This window comes from Balaenoptera ricei, chromosome 1 (assembly GCF_028023285.1).
Source record: "Balaenoptera ricei isolate mBalRic1 chromosome 1, mBalRic1.hap2, whole genome shotgun sequence".
NCBI classification, from domain to species: Eukaryota; Metazoa; Chordata; class Mammalia; order Artiodactyla; family Balaenopteridae; genus Balaenoptera; species Balaenoptera ricei.
In genome coordinates this window covers 144,088,400-144,111,740 of record NC_082639.1, presented here as the reverse complement: position 1 = coordinate 144,111,740, position 23,341 = coordinate 144,088,400, and the positions used below count along the sequence as shown (strand labels likewise).

At 44.6% G+C, this 23,341-nt stretch overlaps 1 protein-coding gene across 1 annotated transcript in view; it reads right to left on the bottom strand.

Annotated features, from left to right (window-relative positions):
• Positions 1 to 23,341, bottom strand: part of CACNA1E (calcium voltage-gated channel subunit alpha1 E) — a 370,252-nt gene that overhangs the window by 140,283 nt on the left and 206,628 nt on the right. The window contains exon 8 of the mRNA XM_059903912.1: positions 7,152 to 7,255. Within this exon, the coding sequence (XP_059759895.1) occupies positions 7,152 to 7,255 (104 nt within the window). The remainder of the gene's footprint in view (positions 1 to 7,151; positions 7,256 to 23,341) is intronic.

The following is a 23,341-nucleotide window of genomic DNA, read 5'->3' as shown; positions in this document are numbered from 1 at the left end:
TCAGGCCTGGGAAATGCTCAGGTGCCACTTCCTAACATCCAAAGGGAAGCAATGGCAGGTGACTCAGGAGATCCAACATTTAATATTGAAGGTACATTTGTTAGCCTCTTCCCTGTGGACAGGACCTAGGTCCTACTCACCTTTGTATTCTCAGCAATGCTTCACAAGATAGTAGGTGCCCAAAATACATGACATTTGAATCTTTAACTTTTGATAGGGCTAGAATTCTGGATCTATTGAATTTAGACACCATTACACGTATTTTGAATGATTTCCTTAATTAATCTACAATCTCTTTTACTCATCTTTGTAATCTCAGAGTCTAGCGTGGTGTCTTAAGCATAGTAGCCACACAATCAGCTTTTGCTGAATTGCACTGAATCGTCAAACCTACCCAGCAAAGGAGTTGGTGGCAAGACAGACAGACCACAGTCATCTTGCCAGTAATGGGAGCCACTCCACTCATTCAAGAGATGCAACCAGAAGAATTCCTCCTCTTATACGGACAGTCCACCACTCCCCATTAGTCTTGAGGGCAAGAGGACCTGGAGAGTGGGCCTTGGCATCTTCTACCTTGTATGTACCAGGTCACATTGTGTGCTGAAGACCAGTGTATGAGAATAGGTATGTGCTTCAATGTAGGTACAGATTAAAACTCGTACCAACATCTGTATGGTCAGGATGATATTCTAGGTTAACCACTGGCCAACTTGCTCTAGTTGTGCCACATTGGGTGCCAGTATTCCTGGATGGAGGCCACCTGGTGTAGGTGTATTAAAACAAGTCCCTAACCAGAAGGTGGGAAATTATTACCTCTGGCCACACCTCTGCCAGTAACTACTTGGGGGTTAGCACCTCTAAACTGCCCTCTTCCCATCTGTAAATAAAGATAGTGTCTACCTAAGCAAAGGTGCTCTGAAAACTATGACCTGCTTTACATACATGCTCCCTGTGTGCATGCGTAAGCAATCCCTGGCTTGGCTGTCCCTGCCCTGGTTTGGAGACAGCACAGCTGCTCCCCCAAGCCTACCTCCCTCCCTCCAGAAGCCCTGGGAGCAGAGAGTAGAGGCGATGGGATAAGGGTCATTTTCTGTTTGCGTGAGTCTTCTGCCCTGTAGCCCCCAACTGCACTTCAGGATGTGCTTAAGCAGCCCTGGTTTGTTTCCATGGAGACAGGAAGCTCTGCTTCTCTTCAAGCCTAAACTAATGGTTTTCATCAAATCCCATTTCCTCTGAGACAAGGAAAAATGCGACAAAGCTTCTATCCACACTTCCTGTTTAAATACACTGAAACTGACAAACATACCTCTGAGCCCTCCTCCCACCTAGGCCCATGCCCCTGGGACAGGTGCATCCATCACTTCCACACTTGGTGGGCCATAAGCACCGGTGTGGGCTGCCTGCCCCAAGTCACCGGACTCTTCTTCATTTGCCCAGCAGAGGGGTTCCTCCTTCCATTGCCTTCTCCCTGCTTTAGGAAACCTCGGTACCTAACGTTCAAACTGCCTGCAGGTCACTGGGAACATGTATCCCAGAGATAAAACCTTCAGAGCTTTTCCCTGGCTTATGAGTGTAACTCCCAAGCAACCTCTTACTCGAAGGAGAACGCCTCCATCCCCTCCAGGGGCATGTGAGAACCAGACAAAGCAGGAGAGAGAGCCCATGCGCCCCCCCCCCCAACCCTGTACACAGAACTAGCTGCTGCCGAACCCTCCGCAGACACCAGTGAAACCCAATACATGTTGAGCATCAGAACAAGAAAAAGAAACCAGGACAGAAATATTCCAGCCCCAGCTTGTAAGGCCCCTATTGTTAACACTCTTTTAAATGTTGGACTTTATTCACACCAGCTGTTCCCAGCTGCTGCTGTCACTTCCTAGGCTTTTCCAGAAGTGCTAAGGAGGCATATGCCATGCAGTTCTGTTTCATCTCCCAACCTGAGGAGGCCGCCTCCCGGTCAGAGAGGAACTGATGGCCTCGCGGCAGGTTCAAGCCCAACATCATAGGCTGCTACTCAGATGATAGCCACCTGCACCTAACAGGTAGAGAAAACGAACATCGATAATATCAAAGGGTGTAAGAGCTGACGGCTACTCCATGCCAGACCTGGGCTAGGCTTCTGCCTGGGAGAGGGATATGGCTATCCCATTTCACAGAGGAGGAAGCAGGCTCAGAGTAACTTGTCCAAATGCACAATGCTAACAAGCGGCAGGGTTAGGATCTCACCCGTGACTGTCAGATGCCCAAGCTCACATTTCTCCCAACCTCCCATGCTTTCCCACCCAGAGAAGGATGTAGGAGAATTCAAAGATGCAATTCCACACTAGAGCTAGTCCATCAGAGTGGACACGGTCAGACAGGAATTGTGTTTCAGGGCAGTGCTCTGTCCCATTTCCAGCTCTGTTATGACACATCCTCAACCCACACTGGAACCTCATCTGGAACATCAATGACCTGTTATTCAATAGTGAGAATCTGACTTGAATTTTCTCAACTAAAACATGGACAAGTAAGGACAAAGAATGTTGGATAAGATTCTACAAACAAGAGACTATCCCCTCAGTAGAAATACAAGAAGAAAGAAGTCCATGGTCAGGTCCCTCCTGGGCAGTCATTGAGGTAGAGCAGGTGAGTTGTAGCTATAGGCTATGTGGAGAGAATTACCTATTGAGCATAAAGGATGTCAATAAATGCTCACTGAATGAGTACATACATAATAAATCGCATTATGTCTCATGACTCTCCACTCATGATACACACTATTAAGGACTTCTTCACACTGTCTCTTGTCTTTCCCTCATAACCATTTCACAAGTCCCCCAAGGCTCTTAGTACCACAGAGTTGACTAATATGGCTGTTTCCTCCTCAATCCTCCTGTATCTGGTCTCTCTTCAGGCCAATCCTCCCCCCACAATGCTAGATTAATAGTCTTATACACTCCTTTCATCCTACACTTTTTTTGTGTGTGCAGTAATTTTAAAATTTAATTTCTATTTTTCTCCAAGTCATGCATGTTGAGTTTTAAAGTCAAAATTTTTTAAAGCTTGTAATGAAAAAATAGCAGCCCACTGCCTCACCCCTTCTCACCCCCGAATCTGACTCCCCAAGGCAACCACTTATAACTCTTTTACCTGGTTCTTCTAGTATTCATTTCCAATTTTATAAATATTATACTTACACAACTGTTCTTTCTTAATATTTCAGTTTTAGATATCACTTAAGGACTTCCCCACTGTGGAACCTAAGATTTCAGTCTTTGACATTCCCTTCTCCTCCCCCATCCTTATTTTCCCCCATCCTCTTAAGGTAATTATAGCACCATAGGGGCTATCTCAAAATCCAGTGTGAACAATGTACGTCTGATTGACAGCTGAGCGGTATGGAGTACTTACTTTGCTTATATTCCTTTAGTGGTAACACTTCTGTATTTTGTGGAATTAATTGCTTAGATTGGTGTGTGTGTGTGCAAATACATATAAATATTTATATACTCATATACATAGTTTTAGAAAAAATTAAAACTCTTGTAGGTAGAATTATACACATTGGGAAACATTAATTTCATTTTTTTCTTAAACATATTTTTAGAGCCCTCTGTCATCCTACTCAAATCTGAACTTGCTGCTCACTAGGCCTTCTGACAGGTATTATCCTAAAGTTCCCTGCATCATCATCCTGGAAATCTCCTTTCTTTCTCTCTAATGAATCCCTTGTTTCCATGAGTCTCGGGTCCTTCCCTTTCTTCAATTAATTCTCTATTTTTAGTGACTCACATTCTCCAGTAACTTCTTCAGAGAAAGTGTCTCAAAATATTGCTATTCCATCCTCACAAATAATTGCTATTTTGGCTAGGTATAAGCATTCTATCTTGGAAATTTTTTTCCAAAAAATTTTTTAGTAACTTCTCTATTGGTTTCTAACTTTCAGTGTCATGGAGATGTCCAAAGCCATCCTAATTCCTGATTCTTCATAGATAAAATTCATCTCCTTACTAAGCACCAGAAGCTTCCAGAATATTATTTTACTCAGATGCTCTGAAATGTCATGATTTATCTTGGTGTAGTCTCTTCTCAACTGTTGTGTTGAGTGCTCAGTTGGCATTTTTATTATTAATTCACTTGTTCCCTTTTTTCTCCACACCCACCTCCCATCTCCTTGCCATACAAACGACTGTTACAATATATTCAATGTATACTTTTTATTTGAATGAATTTTTACAAACTGTATATTATGTGTGCATGTATTTTTTAATTTATGTGGATGGTATTATACTGTTTCCTTCTTGTTTTCACTAAACTCTGTTTTTAACGTGTACATGGTCTTTGTTGCTCCTGACTGGCACATAGTATGTCATCCAACAGACACCTAACTACTCTCCTAGTTATAGATACCCAGGTTTTCTCCAAGTCCCCACCACCAAAAACTAATGCTAGAAAGAATATCCTTGCACGTGTCTCAACAGATCTTTTAATCTGGCAGTATGAGTTGATTAGTTCTGAGAACATTGTTGGTATTTTTCTTTGTTAATTTCTTCCTCTCCATTTCCCTATTTTCTTTCTGGAATTCTTATTAGTTCAATGTTGAACCAATCCTCTAATTTTCTTATTTCTGTTCTACTTTCTGGGTGATTTCATCAACTTTATAATCCAACTGTTTACTATTTATTTTTATTACATTTTAATATGTTTACATTAATATACATTTTATACTAATTATTTTACATTAATTTCCAAGAGCTCTTTTTAACTGCTAAATGTTCTCTTTTTTTTATAGCAATCTGCTGCCTTGTGGATAAAATAATTTCTCTTCTATCTCTGTTGATATCAATTATACTTTTAAAAAGTTATCTTCCGCTCCCTGCATTATTCGTGTTCCCTCAAGTTCCTTTTTCCTATTTATTATTTTGATTTTGTCTTTTGTGTTGGACCTTTTCTTTGAATGCGGATGACCCCTAGCTGTGTGTTTATATTTAAGAGCAAAGCACAAAAGGCTTACTGGAAACTCCTGCATGAATGGTTGGGGCTTGTAGAATCCTGAGTGTAGTGGTTTCACTGGTGCCCCCCTCCCCCAAAGATAGGTCCACATCCTAATTCTTGGAACCTGTAAATGTTCCCATATTTGGAAAAAGGATCTTTGCAGATGTAATTAAGTTAAGGATCTTGAGATGAAGAGGTCATCCTGGATTATCCAGGTGACCCTAAATCCAATGTCAAGTGTCCTCCCTCATAAGAGAGAGGCAAAGGGAGATTCTAGACAGAAGAGAAGGAGGCAACTTGACCATGGAGGCAGAGACTGGAGTGACACAGCCACAGCCAAGGAATGCCTGGAGCCACCAGAGGCTGGAAGAGGAAGCAAAGAAATTCTCCTGTAGAGCCCTTGGAGGTAGCATGGCCCTGCCAGGTTTTGGACCTCTAGCCTCCAGAACTATGAGACAATTTCTCTCACACTTTTAAGCCACCTAGCTTGTGGTAATTTGTTGGGGCAGCCTCAGGAAACTAATACGGTGAGCCTCACTGAAGGTGAGGGGTGGGACCATTTCTCCGATTACCCTCAAATATCAGGATACAGAGGTCTTTTCTCTTCAGATGGGTAGATCCCCCATAGAGGAAGGCTGTGAACTCCGCCACATTGCTATATTTTTGAGAGCCAAGCAGTAGAAGTGGGCTGGGAGCATGACATTCAGTTTGTGGACTTTCATGTAACACTCCCGTTTTCAGTACAGAATATCAACCCCACCCTGATGTTACTATTCCACGCTTCTCTGATTCAGCCTCCTCAGAGAGGAAGTCTTCTAACTTTGGCTGGGAGTGGGGGTTGGGTGGGACAGGCACCTGTGAGCAGTGTCTGGGGGAAGAGATCTAAGGTACCGGGGAGAATGCATCTAGGAACTGGGAAAAATCCTCTTGTTCTAGAACCCTCCCCATACCCCAGCTTTTAGACATACCTGGTGCCTCAATTCCTGAGCCTTTCTAGGGCTCTCATTTTGCTTTTTTCTTGGCATTCCTCGCTGGAGGCAGTGTAACCTCAGCTTTCGTGCCACTAGATTAGTTACCATCTACTGTCTTCAAAAGTTCTGTTGACATCTCTCATCTGTTTTCATACCCTCTCCTGTTCTCTTTGTCACTGTGTCCTTTTCAATATTTACTTCCTGTGTTAGTGGACTTATAAGAGATGTCCAACTTGGTTCAATCTGCCACGTTTAAAGAGAAGGACCACCTTATAAATTTCCATTTCAAGAATGTCTGCCATTCAGACAAGAGATTATGTTCAGTTTTGCTTAGAAAAATGAAAGACTCTCTAAGGCCCTGTTTTAGCCCTCCTATTTTATCCTTTCAATTCCCAAATGAAATTTCCACTCAAGTTAAATTTGGTTGCATTCTAGTCTCCTCACTCTCCATGACGAATCCCATTTCTTCATGTTTGCTTATGGTGTGGTGCTCAACTTCCTGGAATATTCACTCCCATATATTCTATTTTATTCTATTACATATTTTGTATCCCAAGCAAAATCCCTATCTTTTATGAAACCATTTCTGATAGCTTCAGACTATATAGATTTGTCCCTTCCCCAAAACAAATGAACTGTATCTTATATTAGTCAGTAAAAGAACTCCTGTTCCCTAAATGTTTCAAGTGTTTGTGTTGTCTTCTCAGCAAAACGTAAGTTTCTTAAAGGCAGAAATCGTGCCTTACACTTTATGTCCTCTTTGCAATGGCATTGAACATTCAGTACTTGTTAACTGATGTATACTAATTCAAGCCACAAATATGGAATTTGATGTCCAATACACAATGGAGTAAGAACCTTTTGAGGGTAAAGCCTGTTTCTTATTAAACATTATATGTCTATCAACCAGCACAGTGTTTGACATAGAAGGTCTCTGTTGAGTGACAGAATGAAAGGATGGATGGATAAATAGACTCTCATTAGCTACCATGTTCAATGTTGTACCAGTCTAAAGATTTTTTAATTCCTAAGAATACTAAAGATGATTAAAACGATGGTTCACGACTGCATTCCCACAATCTAGAACAGCTTTTGGCACATAGGGGCTGCCCAGTTGATGAAGGTTACATGAATGAATCTGCAAGGAGTCAGAAGCACTAGTTTATCGTTAGAAAGAAGAGGAGAGAGAAACATTTGGCTTACCCAGAAAGCACTCCCAGGACGAGGTTGAGAACAAAGAAGGATCCAATGATGATCAGGGGGATGAAGTACAGCCAATTCCAGGTGGCTCCTAAGGCATCATTGGTCTGAAAGGAAGAAAAATGGTTCCTTAATACTTCATCAGAACCATCCGCCAGGTGAAGGCCTCCATTCCTGCAGCACATATAGGGTGATGAAAAAGCACAGTGCAATACGGTTAAACACTGCCTCACTTCACTCCCAATTTAATGTGGTTGTAGATTAACTCATGTTCTCCATGTACACTGTGAAGGGCACACATAACATCCTGAATTGGAATGGTCTAACACCCTCACTCAGCAGGTAACTGAACCCAGAAAGGTAAAATACTTTTCTAAGATCATGCAAATAATCACTGGTTTTACAGCGTTTGGTGATGTGGGTTCTAAGCCTCTGTACTCTAAACTGGGAAAGTTCTCAAAAGACAGAGGCAGGCTGTGTCCATCACTTTATTCCAGGGATGCTGGCAAACACCTTGACAGGTTGCTTGGGAGAGATTAATGTCATCCACATCTTGCTCAGCTCGTGACCCTGGGCTCTGGCTTTCCTTCTTCCATCATAGTCCAATAGTACAGAGCTAGATCAGGCTTGGCCCTGGGAAGGCTCTGGTAAAAGTAGGAATAAATCTAGATTTGAAGAGTGATCCCTTGCTCTCTCTCTAATGTGAACACACAGTGAACTAAAAACTGCATGGAAACCCATATTCTGGATTCTTATACCACAGGTGAGATGCAAGGCCCTTGAATGGCAGGGGGCTGAGGGAGGATTATACCACATGTCCTTAGCCAAAAAAAAAAAAAAAACATAAAGCAACTCTCAGTAGGATGTCTCATTAAGGACCTTTAAACAGTTTTGGAGAATTCTGAAAAGTCCTAACACATGGACCTCTCAATTAAGCTTTGCCTTGACTCTCTCTCCTCATGATATCAACCCCAAATCTTCCTAACAAGTCCACCTGAATTGCATTTTACATATACAGGGCTTTGAAATCCCCCCAATCCCACTCCACCCCTCACACACAAACTTTAATACCTGTTTGAAACTCAAAAGTTTCTGGAAAGATATTTTATTCCCAATTCACTGGAGAAACAAGGCCATCCAAATCAAATGCCATGCCTAAAATTCGCATGCTAAATTAGTAAAATGAAGATCTGAACTCGGAATTTCTATTGCAAAGTGTTTCTTATCCTCGTGATTTACCTTTTTCTCCCTCTCACTACTAACTTTGCAAACATATTTTGATTCATTGTCTTCCTGCTTCCCATGGACTTCTATGACATTCTATCTTGTTTTGCCCCAAATTATCTCATTTTCCTTCTGCCTCCCATTCAAATATGTCAGTCTATAAAATATAGCCTCCCACTGATCATGGCAGCTATCACTGTACAGTAGATTTTTCCATTAAAAAATAGCTTCTAAGGCAACCTCTTTCACCAAGCTCGTGTCTTTTTGTCTTGCCCCTATGCTGTTCAGAGAGATACGTTTGCAAATGAAGCAGAATAAAAGTTAAAAACAAACAAACACCTTCTGAACTGTATGAACAAAAGCAGAGACCTGCCAATTTCAGTGTATAAGATCTAGGCTCTTTGGTTCAACCAGGTCTGGTCAGTCAAATGTAAGCAGGGAAGATTCGGGTCAGACCGCAGAGAAAATTTCTCCTGATATCAGAAGGAAGATGCAGAAGAACTAGATGCCAAGGGCCACAGGGGGTTTTAATGGACATAGGAAGCTATTTTTTCTGAGATAATTGAGACATGGTTCTTCCTGTGAGCTACAGGATGGACTGAGTGATCTTTGTATAACTAGCTCTCTCTTTATCCATGACTATAAACGCAACATTTTGTAAAGACTGGTTAGCGCTGATGGTTCACCGGTGGTGCTCCAGATCAACAAGTTTCATTCACTCCATGGCTTAGACAGTCAGCCCCACCCTTAGCGTTCTTTGGCAGCAAGAACCGAGTCTGCTCCCAGCACCCAGATCAGGGCTCAGTAGCCAATAAACATTAGCTGGTGTCAGCAATGGCAATGATGAAATTGTGACTTTTAATCTGTTTTTGGTCCCAGGAGTGACTGTGCTACGTTTTGAGGATGGCTAGAGCAATTTCAGTTGGGTGACCATTTGCCAGAGATGCTGTACAGTGAAGAACAATTCCCAAATTGTGTTCTTCTCATTGCTAGCGATCTGTAAGATGTTCATGTGTTCTGTGGAAAATGAGCTTCTGGAACCAAAGAAACTGGGGAAACAGCAGATTATATTTTCGTGTCAGCCTGTGAGAAGACCCACCAAAAAGGAACATTATTAACTGTATTTCCTCCATCATTTCCTACACTTCCTTGATTACAAAACCTCCTTTTCAACGGCAATCTATTAACATATCAGGAAATACAGCCTGTGAAATACAGGGAGAGAAGAACTTCCCTCACAGGCCCAGAGTCTGGAATGTGCTTCCCAATTCTCTAAAATACTGCTGATGGAGAGTGTCCTTTTACTCAGTGTGCTGTGAGAATGTTTTGGTTTCACTTTAACCTACATTAAGGCAAGAGCCTTCACTGTCTGCTCATTTCTGTATCTGGCATCTGACAAAGTGTTTGGCACACATAGATGCTCAACCAATCAATAAATGACCACAATTTGAGTAAGATGATTCTCGTGTTTAAAATATGCCAAACAAAATTCATTCTGATATTCTCCCCAAGCTTTGTCTGAATTGCTTTAAAAGAAAAAAAAAAAAGTCATCCACCATGGTACTGGGGCCTGTTGGATGAGAAGAAGAGAGGAGAAAGGGAAGAGGAGGAGAAAAAGAGTATCTGGGAGGACCCCAGGGCCAGCGGCTAGGGGGTTAATAACCCTAGGGGGTTATTAAGGATGACTGACAGCTTAAAAGGTTCTTCTGGAGAAAGCAGCTTGACAGCTCCCCGAGATTATTCACAAACCTTTTAATAGACTTGCTGTACCCCCTCTACACCTTCCGCCTCTCCCTCCGGCTTCCTCTTCCCTCGGCCCCTCCCGCTCCTCCTCTCCAGGTGGCCTCACACCCTCACCTCCCATGCCTGTCAGTGGATCAATGACAAGGCCACCAGGACAGGGGAACAAACCTCAGCAGGAAGTGGGCAAGCCTAGGACTTCACGCTTCCCTCCTCCAAAATGGCAAGGTTCTTTCTGATGCTGATTAGAGCTTCAATCTCCTTCTGATTCATCATTGTTAAAACCTTAAAACTGTCCAGTGTAGGAGAGACAACTACTGAAGTGTCTTTTGAGATGAAAAAAGAAGAAAGTAATCGACAACTCTGAAGGCAGCAAGTGCCCTGATACTATATGAGGTGGGACTCAGGAGTGCCAAGCAGAAAGGTACCAGTTCAACCCCAGAGTTGTGACTGTGTTCCCTCTGGGTGAGGGGGCATGTGTGTCTGTGACACAGCAGGAGATGGGAGAGAGGAGGGCCTGCCTGTGTGAGAGGGAGAACCTCTCCCTTTCCTTCTCTCTCCCCTGTACCCCCTGCTTCTGTGACTCTCCCAAGCACCTTGCCTGCGGAGGCATCACACTTCATTCTCCCTAGCAACTCTTCCTTCAGGGCCAGGAGACAGCTGTGCTAAGTACTCTTTGCAAGATCCCGGGGAAGGAGACCTACAGCTTTCCAAACATGGTCCACTGGATTCTGGCCCCAGGAGAGTGGACCCTTCCCTGCCCAGACCGCTACTGTGGAGCAGCTAAAGTGTAAACCAGCCCCTCCCTGCAAAGACGGCTGCACGCAGAGTACCAGCTTCCTCCTCCCCATCATTCATGGAACACCTACTCTGTGGCAGGCAGTACATAAGAGCGCTTTTCTTCGGGGCAACGTCCTCTTATTTAAGATGCTGATTCTCCTCCCACCGACCCAGTCAAGCCCCTAGACTTGGCAAGCAGACTGCCCTCCATCCCTCTCACCTGCTGATTCCCTGAGTGACACACACACACGCGCACACGTGCGCAGGATGGGGCTGATGACAGAGAAAGTAGTCGGGGGTGGCGGCCCACCCTGCACAGGGAGTGCTCAGCGGGTACCAGGCCTGACACAGTGGGAATGTGTTCCTTTGGGAACCTGCCTGACTGGGGGCGGTGAGTGCACCCACTCCCTGCGTAAACAGGCACACATGGCAATTATCACATTAATCTCCGGGTGATGGGGGAGATGGTGGAAGGCAGGGGTGGGAGGAGCAGGATTGGAAAGAAAGATGGGGATGGAGATGACAAGAGGCAAGGGGGTCCCTGCCCAGTCCTGGCCTGGGCTGTAAAGGCAGTGCTAGCCCCCATCCTTGGAAGCAGGTCTCCATCAGGGTTCCACAAGGCTCTGCAGAAAACAGGCTGAAGGGCCTCCTCTTGGACGTCCACGCCTCTCACAGAGCAGCTCTGACCAGGGAGGCTGAATGACATATAGCTGAGTGGGGAGGCTGAGTGAATTGGAACTGGGAAAAAAATGAGGATACTTATTCCACGGTCCTTTCAGGGGAAAAATAAATGGTCTCTCAGGTACACCTGCTTCCCAGGCTGGAGGTGGCACCTGCTGACAAGCCCTGGCCTGGCCCATTGGCATCGTGGGCAGGATAATTCTTAGCTGTGGGAGCTGTCCTGTATGGTGCATTTGCAGATCCCTGGCTTCTACCCATTGGATGCCAACAGCACTCCCCTAGTTGTGACAACCAAAAGTGGCTCCAGAACTGCCAAAATGCCTGGGGGCAAAAATGGCTTCCAGTTGAGAACTGCTGGCCTAGAGGCTCTGCCTCAAAGAGAGAGCTTTGGAACTGCCAAGTGAGCTCAGGTCAAGGGAGGGCTGGAGCAGCTACCCTGGGCTGTCAAAGAGGCCAGGCCATTCGTCTCAGCAAAAGCATCTGTCCAAGGCCTCTGCAGACCATCCCGGGGAGAGAAAATTCAGAGAGGGCAAGAGGTGGAGGAAATAAAGTTAACAATGTTCCCTTTTGGTGGGTCTTCTCACAGGCTAACACAAAAATACAATGAGGAGGCCAAAGACGATTCAACTGCTTACCACCTTCCCTGAGGGTACGACGCCTGGGCATCGGGCACTGCCCAGCTGACTTGCCTGGCCTGGGCCCCACACTTCATTCCAGCACCAAGGGTACAGCTCCTTTTCATCCCAAGGGACTTGGGACTCGGAGTGCATGTCTCAGAGCCTAAAGGCCATATTTTGTTCAACAAATTTGTGGACCATGTACTAGGCAACAGATATTCTCCTAGGTACTGGGGATAAATGATGAACAAAACAGTCTCAGGTCCTGGCCTTCATGACCTAGTATAATGGGGAGACCCACATTAAATAAGTGAGCTCACACATACTGTGCGGCTTTAAACCGAGATGAGTGTGATGAAGGGACCACCAGGGAGCTGACCCGCAGATGTGTCTGATCTGGTCCAGGGCGTCAGGAAAGGATTTGCTGAAGCTTTCAGAGTAAAGAGTCACATGACAGCCTAAGAAACTACCTTGGCAGGAGGCAGCAGAGGTCAGAAAGGCAGAGAAAAGGTTTATCATGGAGGTGAAAGAAAGAGGAGGAGAAGGTTAAGATTAAGAAGTCATAAAAAACACAGTCATAAAAAACAAACTTATGGGGCTTCCCTGGTGGCGCAGTGGTTGAGAATCTGCCTGCTAATGCAGGGGACACAGGTTCGAGCCCTGGTCTGGGAAGATCCCACATGCCGCGGAGCAACTGGGCCCGTGAGCCACAACTACTGAGCCTGCGCGTCTGGAGCCTGTGCTCCGCAACAAGAGAGGCCGTGACAGTGAGAGGCTTGCGCACCGCGATGAAGAGTGGCCCCCGCACCGCGATGAAGAGTGGCCCCTGCTTGCAGCAACTAGAGAAAGCCCTCGCACGAAACGAAGACCCAACACAGCCAAAAATAAATAAAATAAATAAATAAAGTAGCTATTAATTAAAAAAAAAAACAAAAAAAACAAAAAAACAAACTTATGGTTACCAAAGGGGAAAGGGGGGTGGGGAGGGATGAATTAGGAGTTTGGGATTACCGTAGACACACTACTATATATAAAATAGATAACCAACAGGGACCTACTGTAGAGCACAGGGAACTCTACTCAATGTTTTGTGATGGCCTGTGAGGGAAAAGAATCTGAAAAAGAATGGATATATATATGTATATGTAACTGAATCGCTGTGCTATGCACCTGAAACCAACACAACATTGTAAATCAACTACACTTCAATTTAAAAAAAAAAGAGATTCAGAAGTGTCAAGAGGTAGGGGACACGTGAGAAGAAAAACGAGGGCAGGGAATGCTCTCTGGGAATGAACTCCTGCCTTCCTGCGATAGCAGCCCCCGGGCCCCCGTGTGGATGTTGTACTGAAACATACATGAATCATAAGGGCACTCTTAGCGGATTTGTTCAAAGCGTACATAACCGTGCAGCCAGCACCCAGATAATGCCAGGGCTTCCCTCACACCCCTTCCTAGGCACCATCTCCCTCCCCTCAAGTGTAACGTTCTCCTGACTTCTATAACCATCAGTTACGTTGGCCTAATTGGAAAATCACATCTGAGCATTTCCCTGCATGTCCTGAGCCATCCCCGTTCCCTCTTTGCTCAGGGACTTATATTCAGAATAGCCCCCTCATACCCTGCCTCCTAGCCCCCCTACCTGTCCAGCTCTCAGCAGCCTGGATGTGGCAGATTCTATGCTGCCCGCATCAGGTCTCCTTTACCAGCAGGTGTACCCACCCCCCTCCCACCCCAGCAGCTCTGAGTGTTGGCTGCTAACGGCTCACACCTGGATCCACCTGAGAAGTTGGCCCCTGGCTGACAGACCCTCTTCATCTGGGAGTTTATGCCTGTCCACGGCGGGCAGTGACCTGGAACCAATAACTCACTGATGCAGGGGTGTCAAGGGCCCAGCCCCTTCACCTCTGCATGGGACAACTTCTGTGGTGCAACTCACTGTGGAGCCGCCTGGGGGATCAGACTGAGGCTAAAATGGCTGCAACCACACCTTTGTCTAGTATTTTCTCCTGACTTATTCTACTTCCCTCCTATCGGTACAGGCTTCTCCTGAAAGCAGTCCATAAATAAATCACTGCCACAAAAATCTCTGTCCCAGAGACAGTTTATAGGGAATCTGACTTAAGGCATTAAATCCCTTTCTCATCAGGGTTTTGACCAGCCTTACAAAGCAGGTAACATTCTGCCCCTGAGTCACACGGATAGATGGTGGATGGTGTTTCTAAGGGTAGAGTCACTGCCCTTTGACCACACCCACATTTTAGCGAAAGGACAAAATGCCCAGCACACCCTACAACCACTGGGCAAGTAAAGCCTGTGGATCATGCAATCTGGTTTCTTGTATACCAGGAATGCTAGCCACAGTCTTGGAAGATTATGAGAACACACTATCCAACCCATCAGTTGGTAGAAGAGGAAACCAATGTCCAGGCTAGCAAAGTGAAGGGGTCCCAATCTAGAACCACAGTGGGTCAACTTCTTGAGGACACTTGACTCTCCATATCTCGTTTGGTTCCAAATCTCTTAAAAGCAATCCTACCCATACTGTCACCACCTTCTAGGGGAGAACCACAACAAAGAAGAAAGCCAACACTAGGATCTGGCAGCTAGAACATGAAAGCTGTCTTCCCAGTCCCAGTCCCCAGGAAAGAAAGAAAGGTGGGGGGAGCAGGTGAAAAGAGTGAGGACAGAGAGCCCCGAGTGCAACACAGCCACCTGCTGCCACCCAGCAAGGAGGCAGAACCTGTCAGTCCTGGAGGCAGGGCATTTCATTATGTCTCAGATCCCTGAGCATATCTAATGAATATGCTAAGTCTCCCCACACAAACAAGCTCCAAAGGCAGCATCTGGCTTAGCCAGGGGCCTGTGATAAGTAATCAAGACTCTCCACGCATTCTGGTCCTCCCAAACCCCCCCGGACTTGATGGCCAGCGGCCACTTTCTCCACTTGCCTGGACTGCCAGTGACCATCACTGATGCAGCAGTGCCTTAGCCCATATGCAAAGCACCTCTAGGAGGACTTCCTATTGGGCATTTCACCACCTATTCTTCCCCTTCTCTGACCAGTGGAAAAACAGAGCAGGACCAGTCAGCCGAAGAGGAGAACCAGAAAATAACAGCTCTCCCACCCTGGTCCACAGGCAGTAGCATGATTCCAAAGAGACCCTTGGGAGCTCTGCTCAGCATCATGGACCAGTAAGCACTGCCTCATTTTGGACGTGGGCGGTGATCACCACTGGTGCTGGGCAGACAGGTATTGACATGTCCGTGAAAATCCATCCACACGCCTGGGAAGAAGACTCAAGAATAAATGTCAAAGTGAGGGAGGAGGAGCAGGGCCACATCTGACCAGGAAGGCTGCCATGACGTTGTCCACACAAGTGAGAGCCTCAAAACGCACAGAGCTCGGAGCCCTGCTGTGCCTAAAAACTCTTTGGTTAAATCCTAATAATTCCAATATCATTGTTATGTGAGGTTTATTGTCACCTCCTTTTCTGAGCCCTGGCCCGGAAGCCCAAAATGGAGATGAGAGATCCTTTCAAGATCTTGTAACTGTTGAAGCTGGGTTTGGGTTACACAGGGGCTCAATATTCTATTCTACTTGTGTGTATGCTTGAAAATTTCTACAATAGAGGGTTTAAAATTTTCCCCAAATAAAACTGTATAGGTTATTTATATGGTTCAGGGTCATATGTGGATTTTATGATAACTGGGTGGGGGTGGGTAGAAATTAGTGATTTTGTTTAAAAATCTTTTTATGCTTTTCCTATACTTTGCAACTTTTCTGCAGTAACTAAGTGGTTTTTGTTTTGTTTGTTTTCATGGTCAGAGAAAACATATAGGGGGAAAAAAAAAGCCAAAGAGGAGGTCCTCCTGCCCGGCGACTGCAGCAGGGTGCTGAGGAGGCTGACGTTCCTGGGGCCACGGGGAAGCCGGACAGTTGACCATAAGTGAGCCATCCAGGCCAGGATGCTGCACTGCTCTGGGAAAAGGTGAGTGTGTTGTTCTGATGCCGCCATATGCAGGCTGGCCAAAGTAGGCCACTTAAAGAGGATGCTTCCTACGATGATCAGCTAACACACGTCACCCTTTTACCCATTCTACACGGCGGGCTGACCAGAGACTGAATGTATTCTTGCAAGAAAGTCAAGCACCAGAAAGAGCTCAGAGAATGAGAGAAGACATGAGTCTCAGAAGACCCTTCCTTTGAGGCCCAGGGACGAAGGGTACACAAGGCTTGACAGATCCTCTGCACTGTGAGAGCGTTGTGTAGGGTCCACTGTATTCTAGAAAGACTGTGCTGATGACACCAGGGCAACAGGTCTTCAGCCAGTCCCCAGCTGGTTCTCGGCTCTATCCTACAGTCCTTGGGGGTCAATCCTTCTGGTTACCACCATTTACTGCATTTCCATGAGTCCCCGGTCCCCTCCAGCTAACCAATCACTATTTCCCATTCATCTAACATGAATACTGTAACTTTCATCATCTTGCAGTATATAGAGCTAGGAGGAATCACAGCATCTTGCACAAACCCCTCATTTTATGGATGAAGAACCAAGGGTCAAACGCTAAGTGATAGCTGAAAGATACTCCACACTAGTTGATTACAGAAGCAGAACTAGGACTTCTGATCCCCAGGCTACTCTTTATCGCCCTTGTATTCTCTACCGTATCATTTAGTACTGATAAATATGTATGGCCCTGCTCTCTCTGGTTATTTTGTATGTAGTAGTCTAGCTTCATGCTTTCCCTTGGAAGCTACCTGAAGGTGGAGACCACGACGATGTGTCTTACTTCTTCTGAAGGTTTGGAGCACGGAGCTGTGAACATGGCTATCGGATTTCATAAAGAAAGGAGTGAGGCTAGATATATCCTGGAAGGCTTCCTGGGGCTGTGCCTTCACCTGGACTTGAAGTAGGAGAAAGATGGAGATTGGCCCATCAATGGAGGAAGAGAGTCCAAGAGAGGGAAAGAAGTGGGAATGATGAGGCCACAAAGAGTGGCTGTGGGCAATAGCAAGGAAGGCAAGATAAAGAGGAGCAGGTCCTGGAGGACCCTGAATGGGGGTCTAAATGTTTGGATTTGCTCACTCCCCAAGAGCTCTTCCTTCCTTCTACCCTCTCCTCTCTGTGCCAAGCCATGAGTTCCCTCATACTGGAGAACACCGCTCAGTCTCTAGAAGGCTTCCCCAAGGTGCATTACTCTGCTTCTCTCCAGAACTTCCCAGCACTTAGGCATACCCCATAGCAGCATATATAGTCATTTAACATTTTTGAGTGTGTACTCTGTACAAGATGAATGAGAAAGGAAAACAGTCCTTAAGGGCCTTGGTATCCATAAGAAGGCTAACTCGTGAGTATAAATGCCTATAATTGAAAACAAAACATTAAGTGCTGCACTTGGGTTTTTATTTGTACTTATTTACAGGCCCTCTTTAGATGTATTCTGTCTCTTTCACACATCGGTCCTTCCTTTCCATCAGGGTTGACTCGTTCTTAAAGAGAGAACTGCATCTTTTATTCCTCTGTTCACTCTACTAATGCCTAGAATATTATTCTACAAACAAGAGATTCTCAGTAACGTTGTTGACTACCAGGAGATTGTTAACACCACCATTCTTCCGCTTCACAGGCCTGCATGAGTTTCCTTCTCTGGAAATAAATATATCACCTGTAAAATGGCACCTCTGTTGACATATAGCAAGAACACTTAGCTAACTCAAATATTCAGCACAGCATATAAGAGCAGACACTCAAGAAAAGAGCTTCAGGTAATCATTTTTCTTGGCTTTCATTCCCTCCACAAAGAGCAGGTGAAGTAATTTATCACTGAACATCCCCGTTTTAATTAACGATTGCATGTCAAACGCTAGGTAAGGCTGGTAAGTGTAGCTGGTTCCCTGAAGAAGCTCCAGGCCGGTTAGTTTCATTTATTTTGTGGCCACAGGAGCCACTCTTACTCCTTGGTAAGAACGGCTTGAAAGCAAGAAACCATGGCTTTGAAGTCTTTATATCTTCAGATTTCAGGAAAACATGCTCAATTAATCTGCATTGGTGCTGATAATTGGTGATAATGAAATGCCCAGTCCCATGTGCCTATTTATCACCTGAGGGTCTGGGAGTACCTGGGTGAGGCTCTTCACTCTGGTCCTGCTGGATCAGAGTTTCTCTAAGCACACTGGGCTTGGAGAAACACAAGTGCCCAAAACATCACTCCACTCAACTCTCGCGGCCGCTGGCAGAGCCTGGCTCAGCCAGATTCCCCAAGGCAGTCACCTCCACTTGTGAACAGCTTTGTCCACTCACCCCAGCGTTAGACAAATGTTATTTTCTATTTGTTCCATGATGTGAAAAAAAATGGGAATCACTGTGCCAGACGACCATCTGTCAGGGACATTGAGGAGGGAATTCCTCGCTTGAGTAGGTGCCTACATCAGACAACAGATGTGGGGTCCCTTCCCACTCAGACCCAGATTCCTCACTGTGCTTCTCCTCTATCTCATGGACTCGAATTCTCCGGTTTCAATTCTACCACTCCCTCGAAACCTTCTCTTTTCTCATCTCCTGATTTCTCCTATCTTGTTCACTCTGTGGCTGCCCTCCTAGTAATTCACCTTGGTTCTTCTTCTTTCCCCTAAGATACACAGAGTGCATGCCCCAACTGAGCTCTCCCATTGCTTTGGGGACATAACAAATTTGAAACAAAATACAGATAATAAAGTAATAATGTTCACTGCTTCCCCAATCTGGGAACCACTGGAAAGAAAAATCTCTTTTGGCCTTTCCCATTCTTTGTACAACTTTCGTTCCTGTTCATTAGGGTGGAATGTACTGAGAGCAACCACGATGGGTGACTAATACAAGACTGCATATAAACTGTTGGATGGCAAATCCAACATGGACCCAGTCAGACCTATTTCTGGAAGTACTAAGAAGACCTGATTAAAACATTTTTATCTCCACATTTTCCTTTGACTTATACCCTAAGGCTCCGGTGTAATTGAGAAGGAAAAATAATCATGGCTTCCATTCGTTAAGCATCTAGTCTACGCTGAACAATGAGCCAGGTGCATAACAACCATGTGTAAGAGAGGTGCAACTGTAATTTCACATGTTAAAAACAAACAACAACAAAATCCAGGCTCAGAAAACCTGAGGACTTGCCCAAGGCCCCATAGTCAGTGTGTTACAGAACCCAAATCCAAACCCATGTTTGACTTCCTCTTAAGACATGACATTGTGTTGCCTCTTGTATGGTGGGAAAGGGGTAGAGAGACAGAAATAAAAATGTTGTTTTAACATGGAACATATCTGAGAACAGAGCTATGGGTGCAGGTATTTACAATAGCAGTGCCAGCAGAAGAAATAGTTTCTGACCAATTACATACTGCAATCCCATCTGAATGTTACGTTGTTTCAACTCCTTTGATGTCTACATCTTAATGCAGTGATTTCTTCTCTGCCCTCGATGTCTGATAAGGTTGGAAGAACTTGTCACAGCAAGTTTCCTGGCTAGTACTGCAACAGTCACTCTGTTGCCAGGGTGATCTTGTAAAGTGGGACGAGTGATTCTCAGCCACGGTTGGCTTCAGTCTTCAGAGCAGGGGAAAGTTGTCATTTCTAACCAACATCTCTCACCCTGTCTCTCTTCTGCTTAAAACCCTCCAAAGGCTGCCCTTGCCAAATCCCCTACCACATTCGACCCCAGCCCAACCTCTCTCTGGCTCACCTCACAGCCCCCGCCTCCTCGTATACCAAGTCAAGTGGCCACACCCCACTTCTTGCAATTCCCCCAATATGCCATGTTCTTTCATAGCTGTATGCTTCTGCTCATGTTGTTCCCACTGCCTAGAATATCTTCTCTGCCTTTTGCACCTGGAAAGCCTCTACGCAGGCCCTGATTAAAGGTTACTTTTGCCAGGAAGCCTTCCCAGAGTTGGTTGCTCGCTTCACTCTCTGCACTTAAGGCTACCATGCCACTCAACTCTACTGTAATCATGGCTTGCTGGTATGTCTTTCTCTACAAGACTTGACACCCCACAAGAACAAGGAGGAGGTTTTATTTTTCAGTCTATCTGCCCCAGAACCCAAGTTAGCTCTCAATAGGCGCTCAGCAAGTGTTCATTGAGTGAATAGATAAATGAATAAGTTAATAAGCTGAATGTATGGCTCTGATTAAAACTAAGACAAGCAAAAGAAAGAAAAGGTGATGAGAAAAGATTTCTTAAAGAGTTAATTAAATGCCTAGAGGTTTCTTTTATCACTAAGAGGGCAGAGTCACTGGTTGATTAGAGGGGGTTTATCAGGAATTATCACTTAATAAGCCCTTCCCAGGTGTATCTTGCCACCGAAGGACTTCATCCTCTAATCCTCTCTGGAAGAAGAAAGGCTTTATCACTCATCTCTGATGAGCTCAGGAAAGAATTAAAAACAAAACTGGTAGCTTCTGCCACTTCATCCAGCTACAGTTTCAGCTGTAAAGCTGGGTTTGAGGGAGGCAGAAAATACAGACTTGATTCTCAACACGAATGTGGACAGTGGTTCCTGCAGGGCCCCAGGGAGAGATTAGAGGAACTCTCCCTAATCTCGAGACTAGAATAGTGAAACTCATCTCTCAGCGGACAGTGCCGGGTGGAGTAGGGGGAGGTAACCAAGAGGGGAGAGAGCAGCCCCTTTGGGAAATGCAGCCTCTTTGCTGTGGCCTCTGGGCACGAAGGTGATGGGGAAGAAAGCATGTCTCAGGGAAGGTGACCCTGATTCTCTCAATGTCAAAGGTAAACTTGAAACTTTCTAGATCCCAGCCGGAGGGCTCTGTGTTCTGTCTTCTTAAGCTTTGTGAGGTAGAGATGTTCTTTCAGCTGGGAATTCTTTTAAGCTCCATCTAAAACCGCCACTCATCCTCTCAAAAATAAGAAATGCTTTGTCAAAAATCCTGGCCATCCTTCAAGGCCTTTGTTATACTCCATCTGGATGAAATGATGCCCTGATCACCCAGCCAGGGCCCTCTGGTGCCCCAGGGGCTTTTTGGACTTCTTCGGAGATCCTCTAACTCTCACATTCAGAGCCAGCCCCAAACCATTCTCTTGGCTAAACGCTGGTGATTTATTTAGTCTGAAGAGTATAAACTTCTCTAGGCAAACTCTCTTGATATTCAACATGAGGTCACACAATACCAATAAAAGTCAACACTTTTTGGAGAAATTACTATGTACATTTTGCCCACATTTGCACATTTAATCTTTTCAAGAATGCTTTAAAGCTGATAGTAGTACTGTAGCCTTTTTCTCCAATGAGGAAACTGAGGCACAGAGTGGTTAGCTAACCTGCCTGAGGTTGCACAGACAGTAAGTGACAAGACTAGGACTACAGCCAGCAGTCTGAGAAATGAAATATAGAAAATGCTCCACACGCATTACATATTAATATTATTTAAATAGGTTAAGTTCAGTTCCCTTTAATGCTTGAAAAAGGGGGATAAAAAGAATGGATGAATCACTATTTTTTTTTTAACATCTTTATTGGAATATAATTGTTTCATATTGTTGTGTTAGTTTCTGCTGTATAACAAAGTGAATCAGCTATATGTATACATATATCCCCATATCCCCTCCCTCTTGTGTCTCCCTCCCGCCCTCCCTATCCCACCCCTCTAGGTGGTCACAAAGCACCGAGCTGATCTCCCTGTGCTATGCAGCTGCTTCCCACTAGCTATCTATTTTACATTTGGTAGTGTATATACGTCAGTGTTACTCTCACACTTTGTCCCAGCTTACCCTTCCCCCGCCCTGTGTCCTCAAGTCCATTCGCTACGTCTGCATCTTTATTCCTGTCCTGCCCCTAGGTTCTTCAGAACCTTTTCTTTTTTCTTTTTTAGATTCCATATAACTGTGTTAGCATACGGCATTTGTTTTTCTCTTTCTGACTTACTTCACTCTGTATGACAGACTCTAGGTCCATCCACCTCACTACAAATAACTCAATTTCATTTCTTTTCATGGCTGAGTAATATTCCATTGTATATATGTGTCACATCTTCTTTATCCATTCATCTGTCAGTGGACACTTAGTTCACTTCCATGTCCTGGCTACTGTAAATTGTGCTGCAATGAACATTGTGGTACATGTCTCTTTTTGAATTATGGTTTTCTCAGGGTATATGCCCAGTAGTGGGATTGCTGGATCATACGGTAGTTCTATTTTTAGTTTTTTAAGGAACCTCCATACTGTTATCCATAGTGACTGTATCAATTTACATTCCCACCAACAGTGCAAGAGGGTTCCCTCTTCTCCACACCCTCTCCAGCATTTATTGTGTGTAGGTTTTTTGATGATGGCCATTCTGACCAGTGTGAGGTGATACCTCATTGTGGTTTTGATTTGCATTTCTCCAATGATTAGTGATGTTGAGCATCCTTTCATGTGTTTGTTGGCAATCTGTATGTCTTCTTTGGAGAAATGTCTATTTAGGTCTTCTGCCCATTTTTGGATTGGGTTATTTGCTTTTTTGATATTGAGCTGCATGAGATGCTTGCATATTTTGGAGATTAATCCTTTGTCAGTTGCTCCGTTTGCAAATATTTTCTCCCATTCTGAGGGTTGTCTTTTCGTCTTGTTTATGGATTCCTTTGCTGTGCAAAAGCTTTTAAGCTTCATTAGGTCCCATTTGTTTATTTTTGTTTTTATTTCCATTTCTCTAGGAGCTGGGTCAAAAAGGATCTTGCTGTGATTTATGTCATAGAGTGTTTTGCCTATGTTTTCCTCTAAGAGTTTTATAGTGTCTGGCCTTACATTTAAGTCTTTAATCCATTTTGAGTTTATTTTTGTGTATGGTGTTGGGAAGTGTTCTAATTTCATTGTTTCACCATCTCATCTAAATATTTTGCTTGCCTTGTGCAAGGAGATTGGTGTCTACTTCTAAGCCTCTTATCATTTGCAGGTGATTGTAATATTTATCACACCAAACAATGATTATTTACTTGTCAGTCCCCTGTACAAATCTGTGAAATCTTGGAGGACAGGGTTTTGTGTTTTGTTGTGCAGCGTACCCGCTATATTTCTCTGAATACTATTCAATTAGCATCTGTTGCACGAATGGGTGAATGAGCTAATCAAATCCTTTAGAATCTAAATGTAAAGGAATGTTCCAGCCATA